The 16,400-nt window shown below is 30.6% G+C and overlaps 3 protein-coding genes across 3 annotated transcripts; 2 read left to right on the top strand and 1 right to left on the bottom strand.

Annotated features, from left to right (window-relative positions):
• The first annotated feature begins 2,395 nt into the window (after nt 1-2,395).
• On the top strand, nt 2,396-5,000 carry LOC105150458 (uncharacterized). Its single transcript, XM_011063574.2, has 4 exons — nt 2,396-2,502; nt 2,595-2,659; nt 3,956-4,049; nt 4,454-5,000. The coding sequence occupies exons 2-4, from the start codon at nt 2,642-2,644 to the stop codon at nt 4,666-4,668; spliced, it is 327 nt and encodes a 108-aa protein (XP_011061876.1). The 5' UTR covers nt 2,396-2,502; nt 2,595-2,641; the 3' UTR covers nt 4,669-5,000.
• Nucleotides 5,001-9,531: 4,531 nt separating this feature from the next.
• On the bottom strand, nt 9,532-14,662 carry LOC105150459 (uncharacterized). The gene is made up of 2 exons (XM_011063575.2): nt 14,233-14,662; nt 9,532-9,885 (listed from the first exon to the last, which is right to left on the bottom strand). The coding sequence occupies exons 1-2, from the start codon at nt 14,552-14,554 to the stop codon at nt 9,725-9,727; spliced, it is 483 nt and encodes a 160-aa protein (XP_011061877.1). The 5' UTR covers nt 14,555-14,662; the 3' UTR covers nt 9,532-9,724.
• LOC147907387 (uncharacterized) lies at nt 12,827-13,794 on the top strand. The gene is made up of 2 exons (XM_087413561.1): nt 12,827-13,167; nt 13,243-13,794. The coding sequence occupies exons 1-2, from the start codon at nt 13,098-13,100 to the stop codon at nt 13,515-13,517; spliced, it is 345 nt and encodes a 114-aa protein (XP_087269687.1). The 5' UTR covers nt 12,827-13,097; the 3' UTR covers nt 13,518-13,794.
• Nucleotides 14,663-16,400: the final 1,738 nt, after the last annotated feature.

Raw genomic sequence — 16,400 nt, 5'->3', positions numbered from 1 at the left:
TAAATAAAATTTGTATAATAATTCGAAATATTTGCATTTTATTTTTACACAGATTAAATTAGTGTACAACGACTTCAATATGCACTAGTGCGCACTATAACAATTAAATTTGCTATCAATTTGCTTAGAAATAAGATATTACTTTGAAAAAGTTTTAAAATTTTTTACGCAAATTTACATATTTCTTTGTACACGTGTGTACATACAAAAGAGTAGTACTTAAGACGAAAGTTACTTCTTATTGTTATTAGAAGACTCATAATTTGCTAGTAATTTAGATATCGAATATTCTGTAGTTACATAATTTACAATACGTTTATGTAAAATAATAATATAATTAATATAATAACAATTGTGTATATAGTGTCTCATTTTAATCAGTCAATTTTCTCCAAAATTATTGATAATACAAAAAGACAGTTTCAGACGAAAATAAAACGATTTCGAGGAAATATTTTGATCTCCTTTTTTTCTAGATGAAGACTTCAAAAAAATATAATATGAAAATCATTTTTATTTTTTAAAATAATATTGTCCATTTTTCGAACATCTACAATATAATTGTAGCTCATCTCAAAACAAATACAATGATCATGGACAAAATCATTCAAGTTTCAACTGGATATGAAAAAATTGAAATACAAAATTTATTTTCTATATACGAATGTGTTCTCACGAGTATTAACTAGAAATTTTGAAAAAAAAATTTGTTATCGATGCTACATAAGAACTCAAAATTATCGTTTTTTGCTCTTTGATGTTAGTTTCGAAAATTGACATGATAGCCAAATTTGAAAAATAAATTTGTACTCAGCAAGCAAAAAGATATTAAAAAAACAATTAATGTTAGAACAAGTTTTTTGCAGGCTAGCTCTGTTGTAGTCTTATTTTGAACTTGACATCAGACAAAGGCAATCGTTTGTAACTGTAGATAGTAATAATTGCAGTGCGCATACAAAATAGTCACCGCCAAACGATAAGCGACTGGTTAAATAGTGGTTAAATGCAGGCAATTAACCACAATGATGATAAAGATAGGTGCAACACAGTGCATTTTATTTGCTGACAATACGAACGCGTGTCCAATTATTAGTCCCAATAATGATCGGCATAGCGCTTTACCATTCTGCATGGAATATTTTGTTATATAACGTTGAGTCATAACTCAATGTTATATAACAAAATATTCTACCTTGTCCGCTTTCAAATATATTTGGAATATTTGCCTAAAATTGTATAATTCGCTATTGTGACTCATAGTCATATATGCTTTAATTTATTTTTTATTTAATCAATTATTAAATTGTCACATCTGCATTTATCTTATGATAAAAATATTTTATCATAAAATCAATTTTGCATAAATTCATAAAAATGTTATAATTTCTTTTCAATAAGTCATAAATCGTCCGAGAGTGATGTATGTTATAAAGATCAAATTAAAAATTAGTAATTGTTTAATAATAATTTTGGGTGAAATAATATATATATATATATACGACATCCCAACAATTCCATTTGACCACTTCGGCAAATTCAGCCATTTGAATTAAATAACATTTTGAGATTTTTATTTATTCATATTTATAATAAAAATAACTTCTGTTTTCTATAAGAAATTTAATATTTCAAAATATCAAAATTCAAAAATCGTTATTTACGACATAACTATTGCAAAACCTGTAACGAGTTAGATTGTAGAATCTATGATGGCCCAACTATTACTGAAGCAGGTCCACTTACAATGGATCCAACACAGCTATGGGCTTCACAACCAAAATGATTACAATCGCAGTACTTGATACGAGTACAGTGACAGTAAATAAAATTGATGCATCCACAACAGCCACAGTGAAACAAGTTCCACAATGGCTATACGATTTTCTAAAATATCCAATCACGTTATGTCCGAAATTTCAAACGACAGAGTAACGTTGAAATTCTAAATTAATCGAAATGATTATCATAACAATAGTGCCGAAAATCTGTGTAGAATAAGAGGATAGTTAAAATACATAATATTTAATATGAAATTGTTGCCTATATTTTCGTTCATTCTTACAAAGATTTCAAAATTGATAATATTAAATAATATTAAATAATATTTAATAATATTAAATCAAAAGGAGAAACAACAATTAATACGTAGAGATATATTCATCAGATATTTTTAACAATAAAGAAAAGATTAGATTAGACTTTCTTTATTTATCCTTAAATTTCCTACGTACATTATATAATTATTTAATCACACATGTACACACACAGAAGAATATATATTTAGTTATCGCTGTTGCAGTGACTCTGTATATAATTTTCTAGTAATTTAGATATCGAATATTCTGTATTTATTTTTATTTACTCTGTTATTCTCTTACATAAGATATAGATAATAAGTTAACATGAGTATATATAGTTCTTGCAACTGAGTACCATACAATAGTAAATATCCCTATTTACACTTCAGAGCTACCTTCTTACAATCCTCTTAGAATATATTGGGTAAATATTTTTGAAAATATATTATACCAATAGTTTACGCGTAAATGTTTAATACATAATAATGTATTACAATTTTGCTCTATTTCTCATAGTTTTTATTAGAATATCAAGGAAAGAGATACTGAAGAAATCCATAACGATGGCTTCCTTAAAATACGTAAGTTTTATTCAGTAATGGTTGTTTAACTATCGCTTACAATTTTTGTACATTAATAACGTCGAGGTCAATTGAAAAAGTTTTTGAATATTTATAATTTTTTAGAGTTTCTTTACACACACACACACACACACACACACACACAATTAATTTTTGTCTCCTTCGAAATATTCTCCTTTTTAGTCGATATCTCTCTTTTAATCGAGGAGGAGAGAAGAGCATTTCAAAGAGCATTTTCGACAAGATTAACTAAATTATACAAGGTGCGTCCCAAAATTTTCCGAACTTTTTCAATAGGGATAGGTCGGGTGGCGCCATCCGTGTGTTCGATTGCGCGTTTGAAAGGTACATCCCTAGCTGACTTCCAGTAAAAATTTCATGACATTTGGTTCAGTGGAAACGAAGTTATGGCGTCTCAAGTGTCAGTATGTTGTATACATCGGTACGAGAATGAACTTCGAACAAAGAGCCAATATTAAGTTTTGTTTTAAACTTGGTAAAACATTTACCGAAACCCATAATTTGATGAAACAAGTTTATGGTGATAATTGTGTAGCCCGTGCCAGTGTTTATGAGTGGTATACGCGATTCAAGAACGGTCGTGAGGACATAAATGACGACGCACATACAGGTCGCCCAAAATCGACAATTAACGAAAATTCCATCGAAGTTTTTATGATTCCAAGGGTATTGTGCACAAAGAATTCGTTCCAGCAGGCCAAACAGTTAATGCTATATTCTATGTAAGCGTTTTGAAGCGTTTGGTGCACCGCATTCGTCGTATTCGGCCAGAATATCGCGAAGGAGGAAGTTGGCGCTTGTTACACGATAATGCGCCATCTCACCGTTCGACACTTGTCACTGATTTTTTGACTAAAAATCACATTTTAACAATCAACCATTCCCCGTATTCGCCTGATATGGCACCTTGTGACTTCTACCTATTCGGCAAAATGCATTTGTCCATGAAAGGAAAGCGGTATGTGGACGTAGAAGACATCCAAAGGGCTTGTACCACTATTCTGAAGGACGTACCTTTGAACGACATAAAATACTCATTTGAAATGCTTTTAGATCGTGCCAAACGTTGTATTGAGTCCGACGGGGACTACTTTGAATAAACAATTTGAATTTGAAAAAAAAAGTAAACCGTTGTTGTTTTATTTCAAAAGTTGGGAAAATTTTGGGACGCACCTTGTAAATATACGCCTCAGAAAATTATAAAGGCTAAATTCACAAACTTTTTAAACAAAATCACACTTTTGAAATAAATATGCTGTGTGTTAAAAATTTCAGGTCGTATTTTCCTTACTAATAGTGATGTTAGCGCTTCATTATGCTGAATCTATGACAGTTTCATCACAAGATGAGATTGACGAGATAAAAAAAAGTATATCTCTATGATATCTATTAAATATACATCTACAGAGTATCCCAAAATTCGAGGGAAATGTTAAACTTCATGAACAATTAAGTAACAAAAGTATAAGTCACTTTTTCCGAAAAGCAGTTTTTTAAATATAAATGTTTAAAGTTTGACTAATCATAAACGTCACATGGGCAAACTTTTTAACTTATGATTAATAAAATTTTAAACGGTTATACATAAAAAGACTGCTTGACGAATAAAATGGCTTATGTTTTTATTATCTTGACGGAAAAAATAGCTTATGTTTTTATTATCTAATTTTTCACAAAGTTTCGCGTTACAATAATATTATCTTCCAATTTAAGGATATCCTGTATACTTACAATAGAAAGTATATCAATTACTAATATTGATTTATTTTGTAGGTTTAAAAAATCCAATTAAATCAACTCCAAAACCAGAAGATTCAGGAAAAAGTTCAGAATGTAGCTCATCAAAGTCAAATGAAGAAATAAAACATAAAAAAATGGAACCAGATACACAATGTGAGTCAGGTAATACAGAAAAACCAAATGTAAAAAATGACGGAAAGGATAAAGGAGATAAAGATGATTTAAAGAATGATTTAAAGAGCAAATAGACACCAACTGGTACAATATAAGAACCAGAAGAAAAGAACCAGAAGAACCCGCCTTTCCAAATGACAACTAAAGAAATATATAAGTCCTTGATAAATAATTATTAGAAAGCTTATATTCTAATTTGGAATATAAACTAACTAAGAAAATATTATTTTTGTTTCTAATCTATATCTTTCTTTAATGAAATACTATAAATATTAAAATAAGCATTAATCTTTCACTAAATAAAATATGATTATTTATAATATAAATGCACTTATAATTAAATAATTTAAAAAAAAATTAATAACGACCTAATTGTAAAAATAAAATAAAAGATTTAGCAGCAAAATATTTTTCTTAATTTTATTTCGTTTTACATAATAAAACTAATTATTATGATTAATTCATCTAAATATGAGAAGCGCCACTTGATGGTCAAAGTTAGATGTTGAGCTAATATATATATATGTGTTCTTTAAATAGATTTATCTCATAAATATGATTGCGCGCCATTACTATCAGACTTTCAACGCATCTATCTGAAACATTAATCATCTCTCACAAATTTAATCTTAAAAATCTTATTATTATTACAATTAAATTATAACATATAAACTATAGATCATAAAAAAATGCTCAAGAATTATATAATCATTAATATATATATATTTAATATTAAAGCAGATAATATAGAATCGCGAAAAAAATCAATATTACTAAGATTAGTCCAAGCGTATTTTTCAAGATGTCTTTAAGCTTGATATTCCAAACTTATCTCAATGATATATTCTTCGTGCAGTGATACTACAATACATTATTCAACCCAGAAAAAATTAGTGATATCGTCTCTTCATAAAATAGTGCAAATACAACATTCGATTATAAGTCCAATAGGTCCAATATTTATTCATACATCAGTATAATAAAAATTATTAAAAAATAACAATGTCTTCTAAAAAGGATCAATGTTATACTATTCATTTGTAAAATATACAGTACGCTGTAAACTATTTTAAATAAGAAATTAAAAACACTAAGCAATTTCAATTAAGAAACACTAAATAATTTCAAAAGGAATCAGTCAACGATACATTATTATTTATTTTACTATTATTAGTATCACATGATACTCTTTCTGTATTGACATAAGACAGCTTATGATCAGTTTTTAAAGAATTTATATTTGTTGTACAAAACCATATTTCTGTATGCGAAGAGTCGTCTCTGAAATAATAATCTGTGCGCCTCTGAAATAGTGATGAACATTGTCATAACTTTCGCGGCCATAAGAACTAAATACAAAAGAACTAAATACGAGCATACAGATGATAATGCGCTGGTAATATTATATAAGACGGCGTCTTGCCTTCGTCTGAATGTGGTTAAAAATAGAGATTAAAGGACAGGAATGCGTAAAATGTCACAAAACAAATGCGCATTGAGCTAACAAGACGGAAAAAAATCCTTCAATATTTGCGCGAACGCCTATTCCCTTTAGAGAGAGTAATTGGTATGGCATTGAGGCAATTTCCGACGATTACCGGAGGAGATGGACAGGTATCATCGCGCAATAGAGACCTCGGTATCAATGGTGATACAATGGATTGCGAAATAGAGGTCGTTGACTGGCCGAGTCAAACTCTATTAGCTCTTAAAATGTATTATAAATGTTAAAATAATAGCTCTTGACTACTCAAATGTTATTCGTTTGACAATCCTATGGTGCATAATAAACTGTCAACATAACTAAAAATTCTTGTTTCTTTAACATTAACTCGTTTTTAATCAATTTTAATATAATTTATAGTAAGATGTTAAATTTATCGAGAATGTATGAGAAAATGTTAATTTCTTGATAAACATTTTTCTTTTTAACGTTAGAAAAAAAATTTTCCTTTAGGAGTACTATATTTTAATTTACCGTGGACGTATCATATATATTTATATATAAACGAGCTGTAGGAAGAGGCAACAAGCAAAAAATTCCGTTCCAAAAGTGTAATACGTTTATTGTTATTATATGTAATGTTATATTATACGAAACTTTTTGTTACGTACACATATATAAGAAATATAATAATGAGAAATATGCTGTATGACAAAGATCATGATGGAGATCGTAATCGAGATGTGTGTCTAAGATATCATTTTCAGAGGTCTTTAGTTCATGTAGTCAGATGACGTGAATTACCAGTGTACAGAATATGATGGATAATATCATTCATGCATATCCACCGCAGCAATGCTGTCGAATGGGCCAGCGATCAGAATTGGAGTTGTGATAGATTCAACGAGAGCCGCTGAATGTATAGTAGTATAAGAAATATAAAGAATATAATTTCTTTATTTGAAATACACACAAAATAAGGGACATGCGCATTTTCAATGTTCTAAACATAAATGTAATGATTCTTTAAAGAAAACTTCTTATATATTTAAATTGGCAAATTTGAAATAAACAAATAATTATACAAAAAATGTTTTGTGTAAATTTATACAACAACTTAAAATGATCGATTGAGACAGAAAAATTTAATTATTTGTAAGAGTCGTTTATATATTTATTACGAATGCGTACTTTGATCGCCAGATGAATTTGACTATAATTCCATTAACAATCGTAACTGCTGGTGCGACGATCGCTCTCGCAGACTCAACTACAATACACGACGTAATAATATTTTGAGATTACTATTTATTCATATTAGCAACAAAAATAATTTCTATAAACTATAAAAAATTTAATATTCGAATTACTTAAGATTAAAAGTCGTTATATGTAACAAGAACCACAAAATCTGTAACAAATCAGATTACGGCCGCGGAATTTGTAGGTGACTCAGTCACTGCTGCTGAAGCAAGTTATGGGTCCTGCAATGGACCCAACTATTGCAGTTACGGAAATTACAAGTCGATTACAATCGCAGAACTCGATGCACGTTCGACGACGGCGACAGAGGGTAAAATTGATGCAACCGCAGGTACAACAGGTTTTGCAACAGCCGTTTTCTGAAATATCCAACATATTTGCGTCATTATGTCCAAGATTTCAACCAACAGAGTGAGGTTGAACTGATCGAAATGACTATCATTAGAATGATGACAAAAATTTATGTAGCATAAGAGAATAGTTAAAATATTTAATATAAAATTATTTTCTTTGTTTTCATTCTTTCTTCAGAAATTTAGAATTGATTTTATTAAATCAAAAAGAGAAACAACAACCGATATACAGAAATATTTATAAGATTAGATACACAAAAGTATTCTAATCGACAATAAAGAAAATTAAATTTTCTTATATCTATTTTCCTTGAATTTTCTACGTAAATTGTACAATTATTTTATCACATACAGATGAATCTACACACAGACGAATCTACATTTAAAACAAAAATTGCTTGTCATCGCTATTGCAGTAGTATTATAATATAATACATTGTCCAATCTGAGCAAAAAATTAATGGCACTGTTACTTTAATATGAAACAGCAAAGTGTGCAAATATTTGACTATACATATCAGAGAGTCCAACATTACGGTCATAAATCAATACGAAAAAAATAATTAAAAAATAATATTGCCTTCTAGAAGAGTCAATTTATTATTTATTCTAAAATCCACAATATGCGGTAAGTTTTTTAAAATCAATTAAAAAGTTAAAAGGTGTCAAAAGGAATCAGTCCATCAACAAAATATTCTTATCAATTTTATGAATATTAACATGCAGGACACAATTAGATCACGTGTCCTGCATATTTCTTTTCTTCAAAAAAAAGGGGAACATTAAGAAATTAATTATAATATTTACAATGTTTTGAATACATAACCTTACAAATACTTTCTAAGATGTTACAAGTACATATAAGAAGAGCTTACTAATTTTTGTATATTTGTTATTAAAATAATGAAAATTAACCCGGGACAAATGATTCATCGTAGAATAAAGAACCGGAAAATTAGAATTAATGTGTACTAAGAAGTATCACATATTTGATCCCATACCTTTTCTATTTTATATATAATAACATATTGCAGCGAAGGTTTTAATCTGGTCTACTTTTTAAGAATTTATATTTGTTGCACAAAACTTTGTTTCTATAAGCGTACAGTCGTCTTCGAAATACGTGTGTGGAAGCGTGAATATCGTCATTATTTTCGCAGCCACAAAAATTCAATACAAAATACGAGCATGCAGACGGTGATGTACTGATATTATTATGATACAGCGTCTCGCATTTGTCTGATTAAAAATGATCGTGATTAAAAATGGAGATTAAAAAACCAATATGCGTAAAATATTCTAGCATAACTGCGCATTGAACTAGCAAGTCGAAAAAAAATACTTCGATATCCGCGCAAACGCCTATGTCCTTTATGAAATAAAATACGCGACTGATTGATATGGCGTTGAAGCAATTTCTAAAAATTATCAAAGGAGGATGAGTATCATCGTGCAATAGAAACCTTGGCATTAGTGATGACTGCAATGGATGACTGCGAAACAGAAGTTGTCGACTGACTGCGCCAAATTCTATTAGTTCCTAAGTAGATGTTATACATGTCAAAACAATGGCTCCTGCTCACTCAAATTTTATTTGTTTGCTAATATTGCCGTATAATAAATTCTCAAAACAATTGGAAAATATTATATCGTTTCTTTAACATCAGCTCATTTATAATCAATATTAATATTATTTATTGTAAAATATAAAACAAGAATGTACGAGAAGACGTTATTCCTTGATAATTTTTTTCTTTTTAACATTAAAAGAAAATTTTCCTTTAGGGACACTACAGATTTTGATTTACTGAAGACATATATATTTACATATAAACCAGCTATAACAAATGCGTGTAGGAAAGGCAACAGACAAAAAATTTCCAGGAGTGCCATGCATTTATTATTATTAAATGTAACGTTATATACGAAACTTTGTTATGTACACATATAAGAAATACAGTGATGGATAATACGCCGAATGACGAAGATCGTGATGCAGATCGTGATTGAGATTGTGTGTCTAAGAGATCAATTGCAGAGGTCCTAGTTCATGTTGCCAGATGACGTGAATTACCAGTGTCCAGGTGCATATCCACGAACGATATTACCTAATCCACTGTGTCCAGCAGAAATGCTACCGGATGGTCCAGTGATCAGAGCTGGAGCTGCGATAGGTCCAGCGAGAGCCGCTGGACCTGCAGCAGGACCAGAGAGTACAGCTCCATACGAACCTGTATAAGAAATATGAAAAACTGTAATTTATTCATTTGAAATACGTACAAAATAAGAGGGATATGTGCATTTTCAATATTCTAAACATAAATGTAATGATTCAGTAAATAAACATTTTTATATATTTAAATTGGCAAATTCGGAATAAACAAATAATTATTTTGATCCATTTCTGTGGTTATGATTGAAATAATATATTTTTTGGAAACAAAAATAAATTTTATTGTTAAAATAATTATTTGAAATATATTTGAATAATTTGTTAAAGGAAATCCAAATTAAATCTCTTATTGTTATAACGAAATATTTTTGAGTCAAGAAATTACAAAACAAATTTTTTTAAAAGAAATTACAAATAAAAATTTTTTTCAAAGACTGAATTCTCTAGAACGTGTCAAATAAACAAAAATTCTACTATTTTTGTATACTATACATACAATTAAGTTTCGTCTAAATCAGGCCTGTCCAATTTGAACTCCGAGCGAAAACGTAAAGCCATCGATGCAAACAAATTCAGGGACTGTAAAGTATTGATAAGCGTCTTTCAGACACGTACCAATACTTCATAATTTTTGAAATCTTATTCACATTGATTTTGAAAATTAGAGGCGTGGTCTAAATTAAATATTAAATAAAACTGTATTTCCAAAATTCTATATATTTTATTTATATTATTCTATTATATATATTTTGGAGACAAAATATTATTTTTAAAAATTTAATAAATATAATCAGTAAAACGTATTTGTGTCATAAAATAGTAATTTTATATAATTATATATAATTTTCAGAAACTTGTAAAGAATTTCGACAAATGTAATATATCTGTAATAGTAACAAAAAATAAAGCAAAATAAAATACAAGTTAAAATTGTTTATAAAACAATCTAAATTTAGGTTTCTGTAAATGAAAGAATGTTGTCTAAATGTTTAGTTGACATTTAAGCAATAATCATTTGAGACAGAAAAAAATGTGATTTTTATTTGTAAAAATAAGTCTATATATTTATTATATGTAATTGTATCGTCACATGAATTTGACCATAATTTCATCAACAATCATAGCTGCTGGAACAATTACCGCTCCCGCAAATTTAGCAGCAGCAAATAATGTATTGAGATTTTTAATTATTCATATTGGCAATAAAAGTAATTTCTATATCTTAAAAAAAATACTTCGAATTACTTGAGGCTCAAAAGCCATTATCTTCATAGCAATTGTTATTAAACGTGTAACAAAACAGATTACGGTCGTGAAATCTGTAAATGGCAGATTTCGCGACCGAAATCACAGGACTTGCAAATCCAGCTAGAGCTACGGAATTCACAAATAAACCGAGTAAAGTTGCAAAACTCAACTGTTAGTCCGACGACGACAGAGAATAAAATTTACGTAATCACAATAACTGCACACAATAGATGCAAATAGAGGTTCTGAAATATATAGTTTCCTAAAATATGCAGCATAATTACGCTATTATGTCTGAGATTACAGACAGATTGATTTTGAAGTTCTGGACTGATCGAGATGACTATCATTACAACGATGAAATTCTGTGTAGTGTTAGAGAGTTAGTACAAGTAATATTTCAAACAAAACTGTTGCCCATATTTTTGTCCATTCTTTAAAGATTTCAGAATTGATAACATTGAATCAGAAAGAAAAACGACAACCAATATATAAATATATTTATAGTTGTACCGTGAAATTTTTTTCAGAGAAGATTTTTTTATCAACCCAGGGGTGTGTACCATGCGTCAACCGGATTGAGGACTAAAAAAGGAAGGGAATTTTGCTATTACTGAAAAGCTGTCGCTGCACCATTTTGTGACGTTTTTTAACAATTTTTGACGTTAATGAATTCATGACAAAAATGAATTTCATTTGTATATTTTTACAGCTTTAATGTCTTCTTGTATCTCATTTTGAAGAGGAAAAATATTATGTTTTGTACATCATGCAACTATTATTTATTTTTTTAAAGACTTTTTTTAAAAGAAGGATAATACAGTTAGATACTACAAGCAAAGTATCCAATTCTTTAATATTGTTATTGTATGCTCGAAGTAACAGAAGTATTAAAAATTACTTATATAGTCTTATGACGAGAAGAAAAAATACTTTATGTAACAGCAAATATCAGCTCATATAAATTCAAAAGTAAACTTGTATGTTTTTTACAATTAAAAATGAAAGAAAGGAATTCGATAAAGTACCTTGCTAATTAATATAATGCAATTCAAAATAAAATATTCACATCAGTAAATTAGTGAAAAATTATTAGGCACAGACCAATGTGAGTGGCTGTGTGCTATCGGGATGTACACTAACGGAATCCTCTCAAAATGAAATAATTAATAAAAAATTTCGAGGGTGGTTTGAATCTCCAAAATCCCCTCCCTGAAAACGCCTATGACATATTCATCAAATATTTTTGGTGATTGTACTTTGTACAATTATTATTTGATCACATATACATACCGGAAGAATGTATATTTAAAATAAAAATTGTTCGCCTTTGCAGTTACTCATATATATAACGTCCTAGTAATTTAGATATCGAAAATTCTGTACTAAATATAATTTATATTATACTTCCGCAATATGTTATCATTACTATATATAGATTTTGCAAACGCATAACATACAACAGTAAATATTCGTTTCTCAGCTAGTAGTCTTTGTAACATACATCAGGTAAATATTTAAAAAATCGAAATGTTTAATATGTGAATGTTTAACATATATTAATGTATAATAATTTCTCTCTATTTCTTATGGTTTATATCAGAAAATCTAGGAAAGATACTGAAAAGAATCCTTAACAATGGCTTCCTTAAAATATATTGTAAATTTTTTCAGTAACTGTGGCTTAACTTTCTGTGTCTTAACTGTAGTTAAAATTTCTGCACGTATAACAATGTCGAAATTTATTAAAACAAATTAAAACAGTTCTTTTGTTTTTATAATTTCTTGGAATTTTCTTACTTATTTCTGTCTCCTTCGAAATATTCTCTTTCATATAGTTAATACTTGATACCCCTCTTTCAATAAATCGAGGAAGAAAGTATTTCGATATTTTTGACAAAGCTAAATAAGTTGCAAGTGAGATTCAGAAAATTATAAGGCTAAATTCAAAAACTTTTTGGCCCTCGTACTTCGAACTACGATCTGTGTTAAAAATTTCAGGTCGTATTTTCCTTACTAATAATGATGCTAGTGCATCATTATGCTGAATCTATGACAGTTCTAAGAATAGATAAGCAAGCAATAGAAAGACGTATGTATATCTAATAAATATATATATATTTACAATAAAAAATGCATCAATCAATAGTATTGATTTACTTTGCAGATACATTCAATAAAAGATCAGTACAAAGAGGATATGAAAAAGGAGCATCCAATGGAAATGGAGGAATTGATCAAGAGGATGAAGAAGACTATGAAGAAGATCATGAACGAGGATATCTTGAAGAATTAGCCTCTTTGACCTCTTTTTCAAAACTTAAGGAAAAAACAAAACAATTTTTTAACAAACTTATAAATACTATAATTAATGCAACAAATAAAGAAGTATATGCTAACGGAAAAATATGGAACACGATTCGCTTGGACAAAAGGAAATAAGGATCGCGATTGGAGCAAAATAATCTTTACGGACGAAACACCTTTTAGGTACCTTCTATCAACGATACCTTCGTTCAACGATCTTATACTACCACCAGTAAACTTATCCAGCGAATCGTTAAACACACGGTAAAGATGCACGCTTGGGGCTGTTTCTCGGAGTAAGGATTTGGCTACCTTTATTTATTTATAGACAATTTGAATGCAGAAAAAATGTTAAAAAAAATATATCTATAAAATCTATAATAGGCTGTCAACTATTTTAAATTTAATTAAAAAACACTAAATGATAGGAATCAGAAGGAATCAGTCTTCCAATATTGTTATTAATTTTGCTATTATTAATGCCACATGTTCGTATACTTTTATATTTTGTCAAACGACAGTACTTACAAAGGTTTGGTCGTTTTTTTTTAATTTATACTTATTGCATCAAACTGTGTTTCTGTTAGCTTAGAGTCGTTTTTGAAATGATACACGCGTGGATGTTATCATAATTTTCACCGTCACAAGAACCAAATAAAAAATATGAATGCGCAGACAGTAACTATTAAAATCATGTTTTAACACGCACTACTACCATATACATCAAACTTATATTTTAAAATTCTTTAAGATTTTTCAAAATAGAATCTTTTTAACAATAAAAAATTAATATTTTACGTCTCAAAGCTCACTAATGTTTATTATTGATAATAACAAATCAATGGCTTACCATAAGCTGGCCATCCTAAGGCTGGTGCCGCATAGCCAAGAGCTGAGCCGACAATCGCCGTTTGTCCAGGGATGCTACCCGAAACGACTGACGGCCCAGCAACAGCACCAGTAACGATAGCACCACCATCAACCGCTCCAGATATGCGCGCGGGTCCAACTATTGGACCAGCGAGTGCGGACGGTCCATTAATAGGACCTGCAAGAACTGCAGGTCCCAAGATTGGTCCAGCTAACGCGGCACCATGACCCAAGTAACTTGACGGCGCCGCGGTTGTTACCGATAGAGCCGCTACGAAAAGAATCGCGACTAGGAAGCACATGACGAAAAGGAGAATAATTAATTGATAGGTACAATGTTAAAAAAATTTGCCTCGATGGCTGAGGTGGATGTGGCTGCCATCAATCGGTGTTCACTACGCTTTTATAGGGTCGTTCGAGGATCCCGAAGGGGCCCCTCCCATGTTATCTCCCCGAAGGGGCCCCAATGCTCCCGCCAACCCTACGGGCGGGGCACAGGACACGCCAAACATTCTCCGCAAGCTGAGGTGACGTTTCGTCGATTTATCAGCATTAAGTCATCGTGTTAGTGACACCAGAGTGCACCTTGCGTCTCACCTCGCCCCAAGTCAAGCTATGCAGCTCGAGGGTCGCGCTGCTCCATTTCAACACATCCGTTTATGGTCTCGTGCGTTATATTTGCCTCGATCTGTTCGCGCAATCAGTAGTAGCAACAACAATAGATCGAATCGATATCTTGGTACAATATTTACTTTTAGTATGCTAAAGTGGTACAATCATGAGTGTGATTGACATATCTTGTGCTAAAGCGAATAACAGAATGTATTTGGACAATGATTTGCATTGATTTCTAAAGACTTTCATATCTTCTATTATTTCATATCTTCTATCTGCTTTCTTTTAAAAGCGCACACCATGAATGATAAAAAAAGACTACATAAAAAAGATCATCAACGACAAAAAATATAGATATTAATTATCATGCATGGAAAAAGATAAGATGGCTACTCATCATGAGCCATCTGTAACCTTGAGACTAAATACGATTCGATTTTTATTTTACGCGTGTCCTCTTCCTGCTTTCTCTCAGTAGGCAAATACGTGTCTGTCGCCATTAGAATGATTACCTTGCGTATTGTATTGTGCATTCGTCTAGGCGAGGCACAATTGCATTGCCCACGCGTCATCCGGGCTTTACAGATTGTCGCCAGGAATGAGGGCTCTTCTATTGTTGTCGAATATGAGTGTGCGTGCCCGGGCGCGACGATATTATCAGGTTCGCGGCAGATTGCAGACGTGGTGCCAGGAAACGTTTGCAGAGCCATTATCGAACGTCATACGCAGCCTCGAACGCAAAGATGACTGTTGATCGAGCAATACGGAAATTCTTTCACTATTCTTCTTTTCCATCGTCATTTCATCTACAGAATGGTAAATTCAAAAAAACTGCATCCGATGTGTTTGAAAAATAATAAATGCGAAGTTTATTAACTTGGACATTCCGTCAATTTCCTCCATCGTGATTTCTTTCTCTCAAGGAAATGGAAAATGCATTGTGTGCACTATGTTACGACGTAGATCAGCGATCTTCAAAGTTTCTCGGTTAAGAATCATTTTTGTGAGTAGAATTTGGCGAGACTCCAGCGATGTATTTTTCTGGAACCGCTTTAATCAAACGAGACATCTAATCTTCAATAAATTGTAAAAAATTTGTCAGTATATTTCAGTATATTTTAGTTATATTAATTTATAATTTGGATAATTTCTATAATTCATTGTATTATTATTATTATTCCTGTAGAGATTCTGTAAATTAATTCCATAAAGCATACGTTACTGTGCTTACAGCTTGTATTATTAGTTCTCTATTTTAGTTATCAAAGCATATCCAAAATGCGAGCGGCCGAATAAATTTTTGGCTATACATGTTTGTCGCTGATACCCTCTGTAACTGTTTGGTTTGTAATTACAAAACACGAAACGCAACATAAAGGAAAGGGATGATCAAAGTTGCTTAGCTTGCATATCGCGAGCATTAATCGATTATTGTTCAGCTAATGGTTCGGATGAGTGGTCGGCTGCAATGTTACACATTTTCATCATGGTGATCACTGGCATCACGGTATATTTAGCTGTGTACATCATCAA

This window comes from Acromyrmex echinatior, chromosome 14 (assembly GCF_024713525.1).
Source record: "Acromyrmex echinatior isolate Ae372 chromosome 14, ASM2471352v2, whole genome shotgun sequence".
NCBI lineage: Eukaryota > Metazoa > Arthropoda > Insecta > Hymenoptera > Formicidae > Acromyrmex > Acromyrmex echinatior.
This window is presented reverse-complemented; position numbering and strand designations above follow the sequence as displayed.

Excerpts from the sequence above, each read along its gene's own strand:
- LOC105150459 (XM_011063575.2), bottom strand. The coding sequence starts at position 14,554 with ATGTGCTTCCTAGTCGCGATTCTTTTCGTAGCGGCTCTATCGGTAACA. Across the intron at positions 9,886-14,232 it reads CTTAGGATGGCCAGCTTATG|GTTCGTATGGAGCTGTACTC; the intron begins GTAAGCCATTGA and ends TTTCTTATACAG.
- LOC147907387 (XM_087413561.1), top strand. The coding sequence starts at position 13,098 with ATGATGCTAGTGCATCATTATGCTGAATCTATGACAGTTCTAAGAATA. Across the intron at positions 13,168-13,242 it reads TAAGCAAGCAATAGAAAGAC|ATACATTCAATAAAAGATCA; the intron begins GTATGTATATCT and ends TTTACTTTGCAG.
- LOC105150458 (XM_011063574.2), top strand. Across the intron at positions 4,050-4,453 it reads GATTGACGAGATAAAAAAAA|GTTTAAAAAATCCAATTAAA; the intron begins GTATATCTCTAT and ends TTTATTTTGTAG.